Here is a 16,556-nt window from a genome sequence, read left to right as displayed (position 1 = left end):
CCAGGGTAAGATGGGCCGGCCAGTGCGGGGCGCTGCAGGCGCCCGTTTGCAGGATTTGCCGCCAAGTTGTAAGTGCGCTGCTCTCTCAGACGAGACGTCCCAGGTTCGAACTATCGCACTCACCATTTTTTGATTTGATGCAGTTTTAACAGAAAAAAAGAAGAAATGGGCCGGCCCAGGCGGTGCGGGGGGTATGTGCCCGTTTGCGCGCAGCGAAGAAACATGCGAGAGGCGTCCCAGGTTCGAACCATCGCACTCACCATTTTTTGATTTGATGCAGTTTTAGCAGAAAAAAAAAGAAGAAATAGGCCAACCCAGCGCGGTGCGGGGGGTATGCGCCCGTTTGCGCGCAACAAAGAAACAGGCGCCGTTTAGGATTTGCCCTTACAGCCGGCTCTAACACAAGCTCGAACACTCTTTGTGAGAGAAACATGTGGGCCGTATATTAATGATGTACTCCCTTCGTTCCTAAATATTTGTCTTTCTAGAAATTTCAACAAGTGATTACATACGGAGCAAAATAAGTGAATATACATGCTAAAATATGTCTATATACATCTGTATGTGTTAGTCCATTTAAAATATTTAAAAAAATAAATATTTAGGAACGGAGGGAGTAGTATACTAGTATGACTAACTGTTGTATAAGTGGGCTATAAGTGACATGGCAAATCCATATAGCCAATTGTTGGTTATACTATTAACCATGCTCTGAAGAGGCAACAGTTTGAGAAAATAGAAACGCATACCTCCATTAATCATCGCCGGATGTTCCAGTAACCGATGATTGATTGCTTCTTTCACTTATTTTCTTCACCAAGTACCCGCAGCGCCGATTCGTCTCTCGCCACCCACATAATTAGTTTACATCGGCGTGCGGAATCGTCACCTCCCCATCCACGGATCGCCTGCATCGAACCCCTGTCACCGATCCAGTCGAGCGCACGTTCCACCTCCTCCTGTTGAGGCAGGTTTTTTTTTTTCTCAGAGACCGGAACACATCGATCTTAGTTTAATGGGCCAGGACAAGCGGCCCAGTTTATCAGAAAGCTCCGTTTCAGTTTGGAGCAGTAACCCATAGGACAACTGGGCTGTTTCAGAAGAGGTGACTATACACGTGAGATCAAACGGCCAGGAACGTCCTGATTGCGAAAACGGACAGCCGAAAATCTAAATCGTTATCAGGGTTCGCTTTAGGCTCGGTTATACTGTCCTTAATTTCCTCTTCAAACAATAAGAATCAGCGCAAACACAAGCACGCACCATAAATACACAGTTGCAACGCAACGTCCTGAATCGTGATCGAACCATTCCTCGTGTGATCGGGTACAGATCGACCAGGCAGTCGTCATTCTCTACTGCTCGTCGATCCATCGGCCATGGACAGCTTGCCGAAACGGGACGCCAACTACGTCCCCCTGAGCCCCGTCACCTTCCTGCCTCGCGCCGCCGCCGTCTACGCCAATCGCACCTCCCTCGTCTGCGGCGGCACCGCCTTCACCTGGCGCCAGACGCACGACCGATGCCTCCGTCTCGCCGCGGCGCTCCAGGCCCTCGCCGTATCCAGGAACGACGTCGTGTCCGTCCTCGCGCCCAACACGCCGGCGCTATACGAGATGCACTTCGCGGTCCCCATGGCCGGCGCGGTCATCAACGCCATCAACACCCGCCTGGACGCTGCCGGCGTCGCCGCCATCCTCAGGCACGCCGCCCCAAAGCTCCTCTTCGTGGACTACCAGTACATCCGCGTCGCCACTGACGCCCTCAAAAGCATCGCCATCGACGCGGCCTTGCCGTTGCTGGTGGTCATCGACGACATCGACGCGCCGACAGGAGCGCGCGTGGGTGAGCTCGAGTACGAGGATTTGCTGGCGCGAGGAGACCCGACGAGGCACCCGCCGCGCGTTGTCGAGGACGAGTGGGACGCCGTCGCGCTCAACTACACCTCCGGCACGACGTCGGCGCCCAAGGGCATCGTGTACAGCCACCGCGGCGCGTACCTGAGCACGGTGGGGCTTCTACTCCAGTGGGGCGTGGCGCACGAGCCAGTGTACCTCTGGTCGCTCCCCATGTTCCACTGCAACGGCTGGACCTTCACGTGGGGCGTGGCAGCGCGCGGCGGCGTCAATGTCTGCGTCCGCACGCCCACCGCCGACGCCATATACTCCGCGATCGCCGACCACGGCGTCACCCACATGTGCGCGGCGCCTGTGCTGTTCAACATCCTTCTAGAATCTCGCCGCGAGCCGTTGACACGCCGCGTCGAGGTGCTCACTGGTGGCGCGGCGCCGCCGGCGCCACTGCTTGAGCGCGTGGAACAGCTCGGCTTCCACGTCACGCATGCCTACGGCATGACGGAGGCGACTGGACCAGCCATGGTGTGCGAGTGGCGTGAGCAATGGGACGCGCTACCGCCGCCCAAGCGCGCGCTGCTCAAGGCACGGCAGGGCGTGAGCGCGCTCTCCCTCGCCGATGCCGACGTGAAGGACCTCAATACCATGCGGAGCGTGCCGCGGGACGGCGCTACCCTCGGCGAGATCGTGCTCCGCGGGAGCAGCGTCATGAAGGGATACTATAAGAACCCCGAGGCCACGGCGTCGGCTTTCCGCAGCGGGTGGTTCCTGACCGGCGACGTGGGCGTGGTGCACCCGGACGGGTACGTGGAGATCAAGGACCGGTCCAAGGACGTGATCATATCCGGCGGCGAGAACATCAGCAGCGTGGAGGTTGAGGCGGCGCTGTACGGTCACCCGGCAGTGCTTGAGGCGGCGGTGGTCGCCATGCCGCACCCGCACTGGGGCGAGACGCCGTGCGCGTTCGTCGCGCTGAAGAAACAGTCCGACTCCGGCGCTGCCGAGGTGAGCGAGGAGGAGCTTGTGTCCTTCTGCCGGAGCAAGATGGCGCACTTCATGGTGCCGAGGAAGGTGGTGTTCGTCGACGATCTGCCCAAGAACGCCACGGGCAAGGTGCAGAAGCTCGCGCTACGCGAGAGAGCGCGCGGGCTCGAGCCCAGAGATTCTGACAAGAAGAGGGCTGAGCCGGCCCAACCCGCCACATCCAGGCTTTGACTTTTGGGCCTGCTGACGTGGCCTGGAGGAACAGTACTTGGCCTGCCCTGAATAAGGAAACAGGAAATACCAAATGCATTGTCATGGCCGGACTTCGTTTGGAGCTCTCAAGATCATTCATGAGAAGCGGGAGCATAATGGAGAAGCTCACTCTCTCGCTAATGCTGCTTCTTCCCTACTTTTTGGGCGTCATGTGTGGCTTTCTGTTATGCCCGATACAATATGTATCCCCGCTGTGACCATTGTTACTTCATAAAATTTACAGATTCTCAAGAAAATGCATTGTCTTAAAAGAAAGAAAGTACAAGTGATTTACAGATAACTACCAATGAAAAACTTTTGGGCCTGCTAAAAATCAGTCGACTGAAATTTGACCAAGTTTCAGTAGACCTTGCAACATTTTGTGCCATCATTTGCAACATTTTTTCCTACTGGTTGCAACATCTGCCTTGCTGGTTGTGGCATGTCATTCCTCATCGGTTGTAGCACGTCATCTCACTGGTTACAACATCCTTCCTTGACGGTTATAGCATTTTAGTTAGAACGGTCGTAGTAATTGTCGTTGTTGCTTGCAATACCGTCGCAACATTTTTTGTCGCCACTTGTAGCATCCAACAGTGCCGTTTGTAGCAAAAAAACACGCTGACGTCACTCGATTGAGACTTCGTTAAGTCTCAGTAGACTGAGTTCTAGACACACCCAAAAACTTCTATGAACACAATTCAAAAGAGATTTTTGAGGGAGACTCCTTGTCTATTTTCTCATCCTACAAACATGAAAAACCTAGTTAAAGCAAGCTAAGAAAAGAAAATGGCCCTTGGCTTTTCTATGAAAATAGTACTACTTGTTTACTTGAACGAACCAACCTATGGTCGGATGTGATGACAACTGTGGTATCTCCAGACCACCAAGGGTCAAGTCCTAAACTTGACATTGGTGCTCGCATTATTCTTGGATTTATTTCAGGCTTCTCGCGATGTTCGTTCAATGAGAGGAGACGTTCCCGTCGACACGAGCCGCCTGTGATGACTTCTTAAAATCTCAAGATATTGTGCCGGCTCAGTCATGGATGCCTATGGTCCCAGAGAGCGGGGGTGGCGGCGCCGAGATCCGCATGTCGATGAACTGCCGCCGCCGCCGTCTCCGCCTACATGCACGTCAACTTTTTTCCCATTGCAATGCACGTGCATATGTCCTAGTTGCTCTAAAATCAACTCGGCCACGCAACACATACCGTTTCGCTTGCCCTCAAACAGAAGAGGGCGAAACAAGAAGGAAGAGACGAGGCACCTACAGGAGAAGAGAAGCGGCGACTAGAATCTTGACCACAATGAACATCCGGGCGTGCGATACCTTCGTGTGCTTCCACATAGCTCTACGGCAACGAATGTGCTCCTTCATGCGGGCGACCCCTCCATCTCCAGATCCATCTGAAATAGAGTAGATAGAGGTCGCCGCATTAGCTCGCTCCCCCTTCCTCCCGTGGGCAACAGGCGAACCCCCGATCCCTCCGCTCCTCCGCCCCCCTCACCGTCGTCGCCAGCATGTCCGCTGGGCCCCACCAGCGCGGCAGCCCGACTTTTCCTCGTGCGTGTAGGGGGCATGAGCCCCCCTGATGGCGGAGGTGCTGCTCGGTCGGTGGCGGGGATCCCACGGCCTTGGATGCCCTTGAAGCGGCGGCGCGACCGTTGGTTGCGGGGCGGCGTGGTGGCTGGAGGCGCCCGCTCGGCCCAGATCTGGGCCCTTTTGGGTCCATCTGGGTTGGGGAGGGCCGATGGTTCGAAGCACGGCGGCGCTGCTCCCTGGTGGTGGCGGCGAGGCATCGTTGGTCTGCGGGCGATGGCAGCTTTGTCGGCCGGCGTGTTGCAGCGTGGGGCAGGGGCTGTCCAGACCCATTCGGGTTCGGACGGACCAGTCGGGGCCTGGTAGGTCCCTGTCGTCGCGTCAGGTCGGCTCCGTGACGGTGGTGGAGGCTGTCCCCTCTCGCAGGCTGAGTTGCGGATGCCCCCGAGCCTGTTGTCTCCTCTTCCTTCCTCTAGGTTTTGTATCGTGGCCTCATTGAGATGGTGAAGCTGGTTCAGTTATCATGGTCGCACAGGCTGGTGGGCGGCATGTTGGGTGGTGCACTTCGGATCGTCCGGGGTGGTGGTGGTTGTTTTGGGTCAGGAGAAATCCCGGTGGCTCGTCCGGCAACGATGCGGTGACGCCTGCGACCTTCGCTGGACTTTCCTGAAGGGCGTCGGGTACCCCTTCCCAACTGCCCTCTACATGCCGGGGAAAACCCAAGGATTTGTCCGGGCAGCAGCGGTGGCTGTCGGTGTCAAAACCGACGGATCTCGGGTAGGGGGTCCCGAACTGTGCGTCTAAGGCTAATGGTAACAGGAGACTAGGGACACGATGTTTACCCAGGTTCGGGCCCTCTCGATGGAGGTAATACCCTACTTCCTGCTTGATTGATCTTGATGATATGAGTATTACAAGAGTTGATCTACCACGAGATCGTAGAGGCTAAACCCTAGAAGCTAGCCTATGATTATGATTGTTCCTGTCCTACGGACTAAACCCTCCGGTTTATATAGACACCGGAGGGGGCTAGGGTTACATGGAGTTGGTTATAGAGAAGGAGATCTAACATCCGAATCGCCAAGCTTGCCTTCCATGCAAAGGAGAGTCCCATCCGGACACGGGACGAAGTCTTCAATCTTGTATCCTCATAGTCCAGCAGTCTGGCCAAAGTATATAGTCCGGCTGTCCGGATACCCCCTTATCCTGGACTCCCTGAGTAGCCGCCGAACCTGGCTTCAATGACGATGAGTCCGGCATGCAGATTTTCTTCGGCATTGCAAGGCGGGTTCTTCTCCAAATCCAGAGTACTTGTCATAGTGAACGGTGTCCGGCCTCCCATTAATGTTATACTCCTCGGCCTCTGTGCTTTAATAATGGCCTTCTCCACGTGTCGAGCGAATACGAGGAGCCGGGGCATTTTTACATTTTCCACCCTGACTCTGTGAGCGAACCATCTATTTGAAGAGACGGGGATCCTCAGATCCAAATCTCACCATCTTCTCCCAAGCAAGCATTCAACAGAGTGCGTCTGGAAAAATCCATCCCATCATGGCCGGTCGCCGCAGCTCCTCTTCTTGCCCCTGTAATTCTGCGCCGGGTAACTGGAAAAAGTGTTTCGTCCCCCACAAGCATCTAGTAGAGTTGCAGACCCAAGGGTTCCTTCCACCTGCATATATGGTCCCCGTCTTAGCTGGACTAGCCACCTATAACGGCGGGGAGCAAGCGGAGAACTTTCCGAACCCATCTAGAGGGGACCAGATATGCCTTGTCCCATATTTGCTGAGAGGGCTTGGGTTTCCAATCCACCCATTCCTCCGCGGGCTCCTGGAGTTCTACGGTCTCCAGCTGCATAACTTCACTCCTGCCTCCATACTACACATCGCAGGGTATGTTGCCTTCTGCGAGCTATTCCTGGGCTGCGAAGCTCATTTCGAGTTATGGAAGAGGCTATTCTGCCTCGTCCCTCGCAATCAGGAGGGATCTATATATCAAGTGGGCGGAGCCAAAATATGGCGCGTTGCCCAGGCCGGATACCTGTTCGGCACTCCAAAGAAGGCATCCAAAGACTGGCCTTCGGAGTGGTTTTATGTAGACGATGTTCCCCTTCCGGACCCAGTCCGGCCGGGCCTTCCCGAGTTCACCAACGCCCCGCTGAAGAAACGCCAAAACTGGCGCCCGCGGAGCCCCCAGGAGGAAGATGACAGAGAGGTCCTCTATCTGATGGGCAGGACAAAAATACTGGCCAAATCAGGATTGACAATAATAGAAGTCATGTCAATATGCATAATGCGGGGGGTGCAGCCACTTCAATATCGGGGGAAATCCATGCGGCACTTCAATGGAGAAGACGACGCTACCCGCTGCGGTCGTAAAGGTCCGGACTCCGCCACCGCACTGGCGAAAATATTATCCGATTTGTACAAAGGGGAAGAAGAGGAGTTCCTTCGCATTAAGCCGCGGGATGGATTTTCCATGTACAACCCCCAAGCTGGGTAAGATGTCATTCCTCACTCGACTCTATTCATCCCTTTGTCCTTTGTCACCAACCATTTATCCAGCTATTTTCAAAGCAGGAACTGAGAAGGGCCACAGAAGAGTTCAACAGCCCACCTCCCCAGCCAGAGGATCCTGGTCGGGCTCTCGACCCCGGACTTGAAGAAGATCCGGATATATCTGGAGCTTGTCGACGGGACATTCTATCAAGCAAGCCGCGATGACGCCTTGGTGGCCATCCTGGCCGATTATCCCGGGCTGCTCCCAATGTTGAATGTAAGTAAAGCCGGAGCCCTAACTTCCGAATTATGCCGTGCCTTAAGTGCACATGTTGTATTTTTACAGAAACGGCCATCAGGACGCCGTGCCGAGCCCAGGGGGGCTCATCAGCAAAGGGCACCCGGGTCGGGCAGGCTTAAGAGAAAGGCAGTTAGGATTGAGACGCCGGGGTAGAGGTACAAATTAAGCTTGCTCCGTGAATATCTTTGCCGAAATGTGACAGTTTTCATTATGTCCTGGCAGAAAAAACATCCGCCGGACTATATCCGGAGACCCTGCCGACCATGCCTCAAGCAACTGGATTCCTGAACCGGACTCACGGGTGGAGGCTGATGTGGGGGCAACTCTGAATTGCCCTCCCATAGAGGATGCGGGCAGGCTTTCCGCTACAAACTCCGAAGTGGAGAGCGCCATGAATCACTGACGCAGACGGGCCGTACTCCGCAATGGTATTTTCTCCGAGGAGGCTTTCAATTCCTTCAACTTCGGAGACGCATATATTCGCGCCGCTCAAGATGGACTTGCAAGAGCGACGGACCAGTATGTGAAGGATATACGAGTAAGAAAATTTGATAAGTATGTGTAGTAGTAGCCCCTGAGACTTGAAACAGTTGGCACAACTAATTTAAGGATCATTGTATGCATAGGTTCTTGTAGAGAAGAATACCCATTTATCTAAAGAGCTGGAGGAATGTAAGACCCAGCTGAAGGCCGCTGTTGCCAAACAAGAGGAATCAAAAAGGGCCTCTTCTGGTATAACTTGCCTTGATAACGGAATTTGTAAGGATGTATACCAGTTATTTATTCGGCATGGTTTATAAATCTAACAAAATATGCTGCAGACAATCCCGGAGAGAATCCGAAGATTGTGGAAGATAATGAGCCACATCTGCGAAGTCAGCTGAAGGCGGGTGAGCGTGTGTTGACACAGGCTATTCAAGAGAAAAATAATCTCCAAGATGCTAATATCTGACTGAGCGTCGAATTAAAAGTTGTTCGGGCTCAGCTCGCTGACTCCATGAAGGAGAACAGGAGGTTTCGACGCGGTATTTATAGTAAGTGCTTAAACGAATTGTAGTATAGTTCAGCGAGGAAGCGTATTGACAGAGTTATGTCTGTAGGTATGCTGACGGGCCGTCCTGAAGAGGAGATGCCCGGATCCGCAGGCGATATGCTGCAAGATCTTTCACAACTGCATGAACGAGCACGGCAGGTGATGCAGGGTATTGCCCAGGCGTTGTGGCCATCCGCTTCCCTGCCAGGAGGCATGAGCGAGCTTGTGGAGATGCTCAAAGGAGCACGGCGGTGCTTCTGGTTATGGAAGATATCAGCCTGCCGACTGTTGGGGAATGTAGTAATTTAAAAAAATTCCTACGCACACGCAAGATCATGGTGATGCATAGCAACGAGAGGGGGAGTGTATCTTCATACCCTTGAAGATCGCTAAGCGGAAGCGTTTATCAACGTGGTTGATGTAGTCGTACGTCTTCACGATCTGACTGATCCAAGTACCGAACGCGAGGCACCTCCGAGTTCTGCACATGTTCAGCTCAATGACATCCTCACCTTCTCGATCCAGCAAGATGGGCAAAGTAGTAGATGAGTTCCGACAGCACGACGGCGTGGTGACGGTGTTGGTGAAGAACAATCTCCACAGGGCTTCGCCTAAGCACTACGAAAACTATGACGGAGGATAAACTAGATGGGACAAGGTTGCCGGCACATGGCTTGGTGTTTCTTGATGTGTCTTTGGTGCTAGCCGTGCCCCTCTATTTATATGTTGAGCCTTGGGGTCGAAACTTGGAGTAAAAGCCTCCACAAAGTCGGTTTCACCCGAAAGGCAAGAGTCCTCGGACTCCAGGGCCAGACGCCAGGGTTCCCGGCGTCTGGACCCAGATGCCAGGGACCCTGGCGTTTGGCCCCTGGACCCCACAAAACTTCCTTTTGCGCTTTCCAAAAACCTTTTGGGCTTTCCCCTTTGGCCCAAATAACGTGTTTTCGTACCCAAACATTTCGGGAAACATCCGGAACCCCTTCCGGTGAATTCCGGAACCCTTCCGGAGACCAAACAACATTATCTCATATATTAAACTTCATCTCCGGACCATTCCGGAGTTCCTCGTCATGTCCATGATCTCATTCGGGACTCCGAACAACATTCAGTTACCAACATACATAACTCATATAATACTATATCGTCAACGAACGTTAAGCGTGCGGACCCTATGGGTTCGAGAACTATGTAGACATGACCGAGACATCTCTTTGGTCAATAACCAATAGCGGAACCTGGATGCCCATATTGGCTCCTACATATTCTAAGAAGATCTTTATCGGTCAAACCGCATAACAACATACGTTGTTCCCTTTGTCATCGGTATGTTACTTGCCCGAGTTTCGATCGTCGGTATCTCAATACCTAGTTCAATCTAGTTACCGGCAATCTCTTTACTCGTTACGTAATGCATCATCCCGTAACTAACTCATTAGCTACATTTCTTGCAAGGCTTATAGTGATGTGCATTACCGAGAGGGCCTAGAGATACCTCTCCGACAATCGGAGTGACAAATCCTAATCTCAAAATACGTCAACTCAACAAGTACCTTCGGAGACACCTGTAGAGCACCTTTATAATCACCCAGTTACGTTGTGATGTTTGGTAGCACACAAAGTATTCCTCCGGCAAACGGGAGTTACATAATCTCATAGTCATAGGAACATGTATAAGTCATGAAGAAAGCAATAGCAACATACTAAACGATCAAGTGCTAAGCTAACAGAATGGGTCAAGTCAATCACATCATTCTCCTAATGATGTGATCCAGTTAATCAAATGACAACTCATGTCTATGGTTAGGAAACTTAACCATCTTTGATTCACGAGCTAGTCAAGTAGAGGCATACTAGTGACACTCTGTTTGTCTATGTATTCACACATGTATTATGTTTCCGGTTAATACAATTCTAGCATGAATAATAAACATTTATCACAATATAAGGAAATAAATAATAACTTTATTATTGCCTATAGGGCATACTTCCTTCAGTCTCCCACTTGCACTAGAGTCAATAATCTAGTTCACATCGCCATGTGATTTAACACCAATATTCACATATGTATGTGATTAATACCCATAGTTCACATCATCATGTGATCAACACCCAAAGGTTTTACTAGAGTCAATAATCTAGTTCATATCATTATGTGATTAACACCCAAAGATTACTAAGGTATGATCATGTTTTGTTTGTGAGAGAAGTTTAGTCAACGGGTCTGTCACATTCAGAGCCGTATGTATTTTGCAAATATTCTATGTCTACAATGCTCTGCACGGAGCTACTCTAGCTAACTGCTCCCACTTTCAATATGTATCCAGATTAAGACTTAGAGTCATCTGGATCAGTGCTAAAACTTGTATCGACGTAACCCTTTACGACGAACCTTTTGTCACCTTCATAATCGAGAAACATATCCTTATTCCACTAAGGATAATTTTGACCAATGTCCAGTGATCTACTCCTAGATCACTATTGTACTCCCTTGCCAAACCAGGGCAGAGTATACAATAGGTCTGGTCCATAGCATGGCATACTTTTATAAAACCTACGACTGATGCATAGTGAATGACTTTCATTCTCTTTCTATTTTCTGCCGTGGTCGGGATTTGAGTCTTACTCAATTTCACACCTTTGCAACACAGGCAAGAACTCTTTCTTTGACTGTTCCATTTTGAACTACTTCAAAATCTTGTCAAGGTATGTAGTCATTGAAAATCTTATCAAGCGTCTTGATCTATCTCAATAGATCTTGATGCTCAATATGTAAGTAGCTTTGCTAAGGTCTTTCTTTTAAAGAACTCCTTTCAAACACTTCTTTATGCTTTCCAGAAAAATTCTACATCATTTCTGATCAACAATATGTCACTCACATATACTTATCAGAAAGGCTGTAGTGCTCCCACTCATTTTATTGTAAATACAGGCTTCACTGCAAGTCCGTATAAAACTATATGCTTTGATCAACTTATCAAAGCGTATATTCCAACTCCGAGATGCTTGCACCAGTCCATAGATGGATCGCCGGAGCTTGCACATTTTGTTAGCACCTTTAGGATTGACAAAACCTTCTAGTTGCATCATATACAACTCTTCTTTAAGAAAATCATTAAGGAATGCAGTTTTGACATCCATTTGCCAAATTTCATAAAATGTGGCAATTGCTAACATGATTTGGACAGACTTAAGCATCGCTACAGTTGGGAAAATCTCATTGTAGTCAACACCTTGAACTTGTCAAAAACCTTTTTGCGACAAGTCGAGCTTTGTAGATAGTAACACTACTATCAACGTCCATCTTCCTCTTGAAGATCCATTTATTTTCTATGGCTTGCCGATCATCGGGCAAGTCCACCAAAGTCCATACTTTGTTCTCATACATGGATCCTATCTCAGATTTCATGGCCTTCAAGCCATTTCGCGGAATCTGGGCTCATCATCGCTTCCTCATAGTTCGTAAGTTCATCATGGTCTAGTAACATGACTTCCAGAACAGGATTACCGTACCACTCTGGTGCGGACCGTACTCTAGAAGACCTACGAGGTTCTGTAGTAACTTGATCTGAAGTTTCATGATCATCATCATTAGCTTCCTCACTAATTGGTGTAGGAATCACTGGAACTGATTTCAGTGATGAACTATTTTCTAATTCAGGAGAAGGTACTATTACCTTATCAAGTTCTACTTTACTCGCACTCACTTCTTTTGAGAGAAACTCCTTCTCTAGAAAGGATCCATCTTAGCAACGAATATCTTGCTTTCGGATCTGTGATAGAAGGTGTACCCAATAGTTTCCTTTGGGTATTCTATGAATACACACTTCTCCGATTTGGGTTCAAGCTTATCAGGTTGAAACTTTTTCACATAAGCATCGCAGTCCCAAACTTTAAGAAACGACAACTTTGGTTTCTTGCCAAACCACAATTCATAAGGCGTCGTCTCAAACGGATTTTGATGGTGCCCTATTTAAAGTAAATGCAACTATCTCTAATGCATAACGCCAAGACAATAGTGGTAAATCGGTAAGATATATCATAGATCGCACCATATCCAATAAAGTGCGGTTATGACGTTCGGACACACCATTACGCTATGGTGTTCCATGTGGCGTGAGCTGTGAAACTATTCCACATTGTTTTATATGAAGGCCAAACTCATAACTAAAATATTCTCCTCCACGATCAGATCATAGAAACTTTATTTTCTTGTTACGATGATTCTCCACTTCACTCTGAAATTCTTTGAACTTTTCAAATGTTTCAGACTTGTGTTTCATTAAGTAGATATACCCATATCTCCTCAAATCATCTGTGAAGGTCAGAAAATAACGATACTTGCCACGAGCATGAACACTCATTGGATCGCATACATCGGTATGTATTATTTCCAATAAGTCAGTAGCTCGTTCCATGGTTCCGGACAACGGAGTTTTAGTCATCTTGCCCATAAGGCACGGTTCACAAGCATCAAATGATTCATAATCAAGTGATTCCAAAAGTCCATTTTTATGGAGTTTCTTCATGCGCTTTATACCAATATGACCCAAACGGCAGTGCCACAAATATGTTGCACTATCATTATCAACTTTGCATCTTTTGGCATCAATATTATGAATATGTGTATCACTATGATCGAGATCCAACAAACTATTTTGATTGGGTGTATGACCATTGAAGGTTTTATTCATGTAAACAGAACAACAATTATTCTCTGACTTTAAATGAATAACCCTTTTGCAATAAACATGATCAAATCATATTCATGCTCAATGCAAACGCCAAATAACATTTATTTAGGTTTAACACTAATCCCGAAAGTATAGGGAGTGTGCGATGATGATCATATCAATCTTGGAACCACTTCCAACACACATCGTCACTTCACCCTCAACCAGTCTCTGTTTATTCTGTAACTCCTGTTTCGAGTTACTACTTTTTAGCAACCGAACAAGTATCAAATACTTAGGGGCTACTATAAACACTAGTAAGGTACACATCAATAACACGTATATCAAATATATCCTTGTTCACTTTGCCATCCTTCTTATCCACCAAATATTCAGGGTATTTCCGCTTCCAGTGACCATTTCCTTTACAGTGTAAGCACTCAGTTTCAGGCTTTGGTCCAGCTTTGGGCTTCTTCGCGGGAGTGACAACTTACTTGTCATTCTACTTGAAGTTCCCTTTCTTTCCCTTTGCCCTTTTCTTGAAACTAGTGGTCTTGTCAATCATCAACACTTGATGCTCTTTCTTGATTTCTACCTTCGTCGATTTCAATATCACGAAGAGCTCGGGAATCATTTTCGTCATCCCTTGCATAATATAGTTCATCATGAAGTTGCAGTAACTTGGTGATGGTGACTAGAGAACTCTGCCAATCACTATCTTATCTGGAAGATTAACTCCCACTTGATTCAAGCGATTGTAGTACTTAGACAATCTAAGCACTTGCTCACTAGTTGAGCAATTCTCCTCCATCTTTTAGCTATAGAACTTATTGGAGACTTCATATCTCTCAACTCAGGTATTTGCTTGAAATATTAACTTCAACTCCTGGAACATCTCATATGGTCCATGACGTTCAAAATGTCTTTGAAGTACCGATTCTAAGCTGTTAAGCATGGTGCACTAAACTATCAAGTAGTCATCATATTGAGCTAGCCAAACGTTCACAACATCTGCATCTGCTCCTGCAATAGGTCTGTCACCTAGCGGTGCATCAAGGACATAATTCTTCTGTGCAGCAATGAACATACACCTCAGATCACGGATCCAATCCGCATCGTTGCTACTAACATCTTTCAACACAGTTTTCTCTAGGAACATATCAAAATTAATATATGAAAACAACAACACGAGCTATTGATCTACAACATAATTTGCAAAATACTACCAGGACTAAGTTCATGATAAATTTAAGTTCAATTAATCATATTACTTAAGAACTCCCACTTAGATAGACATCCCTCTAGTCATCTAAGTGATCACGTGATCCAAATCAACTAAACCATAACCAATCTTCACGTGAGATGGAGTAGTTTTCAATGGTGAACATCACTATGTTGATCGTATCTACTATATCATTCTGCTCGACCTTTCTGTCTCCAGTGTTCCGAGGCCATATCTGCATATGCTAGGCTCGTCAAGTTTAACCTGAGTATTCCGCGTGTGCAAAACTGGCTTGCACCCGTTGTAGATGGACGTAGAGCTTATCACACCCGACCATCATGTGGTGTGTGGGCACGACGAACTTTGGCAACGGTGCATACTCAGGGAGAACACTTTTATCTTGAAATTTAGTGAGAGATCATCTTATAATGCTACCATCAATCAAAACAAAGTAAGATGTATAAAAGATAAACATCATATGCAATCAAAAATATGTGACATGATATGGCCATCATCATCTTGTGCCTTTGATCTCCATCTCCAAAGCATCGTCATGATCTCCATCGTCACCGGCATGACACCATGATCTCCATCATCTTGACCTATATCAATGTGTTGCTCTTGCAACTATTGCTATCGCATAGTAATAAAGTAAAGCAATTATTTGGCGATTGCATCTTATGCAATAAAGAGACAACCATAAGGCTTCTGCCAGTTGCCGATAACTTCAACAAAACATGATCATCTCATACAACAACTTATATCTCATCACGTTTTGACCATATCACATCACAACATGCCCTGCAAAAACAAGTTAAACGTCCTCTACTTTGTTGTTGCAAGTTTTACGTGGCTGCTACAGGCTGAGCAAGAACCGTTCTTACCTATGCATCAAAACCACAACAATAGTTCGTCAAGTTAGTGCTATTTTAACCTTCTCAAGGACCGGGCGTAGCCATACTCGGTTCAACTAAAGTTGGAGAAACTGACACCCGCCAGCCACCTATGTGCAAAGCACGTCGGTAGAACCAGTCTCATGTAGGCGTATGCATAATGTCGGTCCGGGCCGCTTCATCCAACAATACCGCCGAACCAAAGTATGACATGCTGGTAAGCAGGATGACTTGTATCGTCCACAACTCACTTGTGTTCTACTCGTGCATATAACATCACCACATAAAATCTAGGCTCGGATGCCACTGTTGGGGAACGTAGTAATTTAAAAAAATTACCTACGCACACGCAAGATCATGGTGATGCATAGAAACGAGAGGGGGAGTGTACTTCATACCCTTGAAGATCGCTAAGCGGAAGCATTTATCAACGCGGTTGATGTAGTCGTACGTATTCACGATCCGACTGATCCAAGTACCGAACACACGACACCTCCGAGTTCTGCACACGTTCAGCTCGATGACGTCCTCGCCTTCTCGATCCAGCAAGATGGGCGAAGTAGTAGATGATTTCTGGCAGCACGACGGCGTGGTGACGGTGTTGGTGAAGAACAATCTCCGCAGGGCTTCGCCTAAGCACTACGGAAACTATGACGAAGGATAAACTAGAGGGGACGGGGTTGCCGGCACACGGCTTGGTGTTTCTTGATGTGTCTTTGGTGCTAGCCCTGCCCCTCTATTTATATGTTGAGCCTTGGGGTCGAAACTTGGAGTAAAAGCCTCCAAAAAGTCGGTTTCACCCGAAAGGCAAGAGTCCTTCTCGGACTCCAGGGCCAGACGCCAGGGTTCCCGGCGTCTGGACTCAGACGCCAGGGACCCTGGCGTCTAGCCCATGGACTCTGCAAAACTTCCTTTTGTGCTTTCCAAAAACCTTGTGGACTTTCCCCTTTGGCCCAAATAACGTGTTCTCGTACCCAAACATTTCGGGAAACATCCGGAACCCCTTCCGGAGACCAAACAACGTTATCTCATATATTAAACTTCATCTCCGGACCATTCTGGAGTTCCTCGTCATGTCCGTGATCTCATTCGGGACTCCGAACAACATTCGGTTACCAACATACATAACTCATATAATACTATATCGTCAACGGACGTTAAGCGTGCGGACCCTACGGGTTCGAGAACTATGTAGATATGACCGAGACATCTCTCTGGTCAATAACCAATACCGGAACCTGGATGCCCATATTGGCTCCTACATATTCTACGAAGATCTTTATCGGTCAAACCGCATAACAACATGTGTTG

At 48.3% G+C, this 16,556-nt stretch overlaps 1 protein-coding gene across 1 annotated transcript; it reads left to right on the top strand.

Moving 5' to 3' along the window:
- Positions 1-1,311: 1,311 nt before the first annotated feature.
- Positions 1,312-3,213, top strand: LOC123116864 (trans-cinnamate:CoA ligase, peroxisomal-like). Its single transcript, XM_044537751.1, has one exon. The coding sequence runs from the start codon at positions 1,380-1,382 to the stop codon at positions 3,066-3,068; it is 1,689 nt and encodes a 562-aa protein (XP_044393686.1). The 5' UTR covers positions 1,312-1,379; the 3' UTR covers positions 3,069-3,213.
- Positions 3,214-16,556: the final 13,343 nt, after the last annotated feature.

The sequence above is a fragment of the Triticum aestivum genome, chromosome 5B (genome assembly GCF_018294505.1).
Source record: "Triticum aestivum cultivar Chinese Spring chromosome 5B, IWGSC CS RefSeq v2.1, whole genome shotgun sequence".
Lineage (NCBI taxonomy): Eukaryota > Viridiplantae > Streptophyta > Magnoliopsida > Poales > Poaceae > Triticum > Triticum aestivum.
Note: the sequence above shows the minus strand (reverse complement) of the source record. Positions and strands in the feature narration are given on the sequence as shown.

Excerpts from the sequence above, each read along its gene's own strand:
- LOC123116864 (XM_044537751.1), top strand. The coding sequence starts at position 1,380 with ATGGACAGCTTGCCGAAACGGGACGCCAACTACGTCCCCCTGAGCCCC.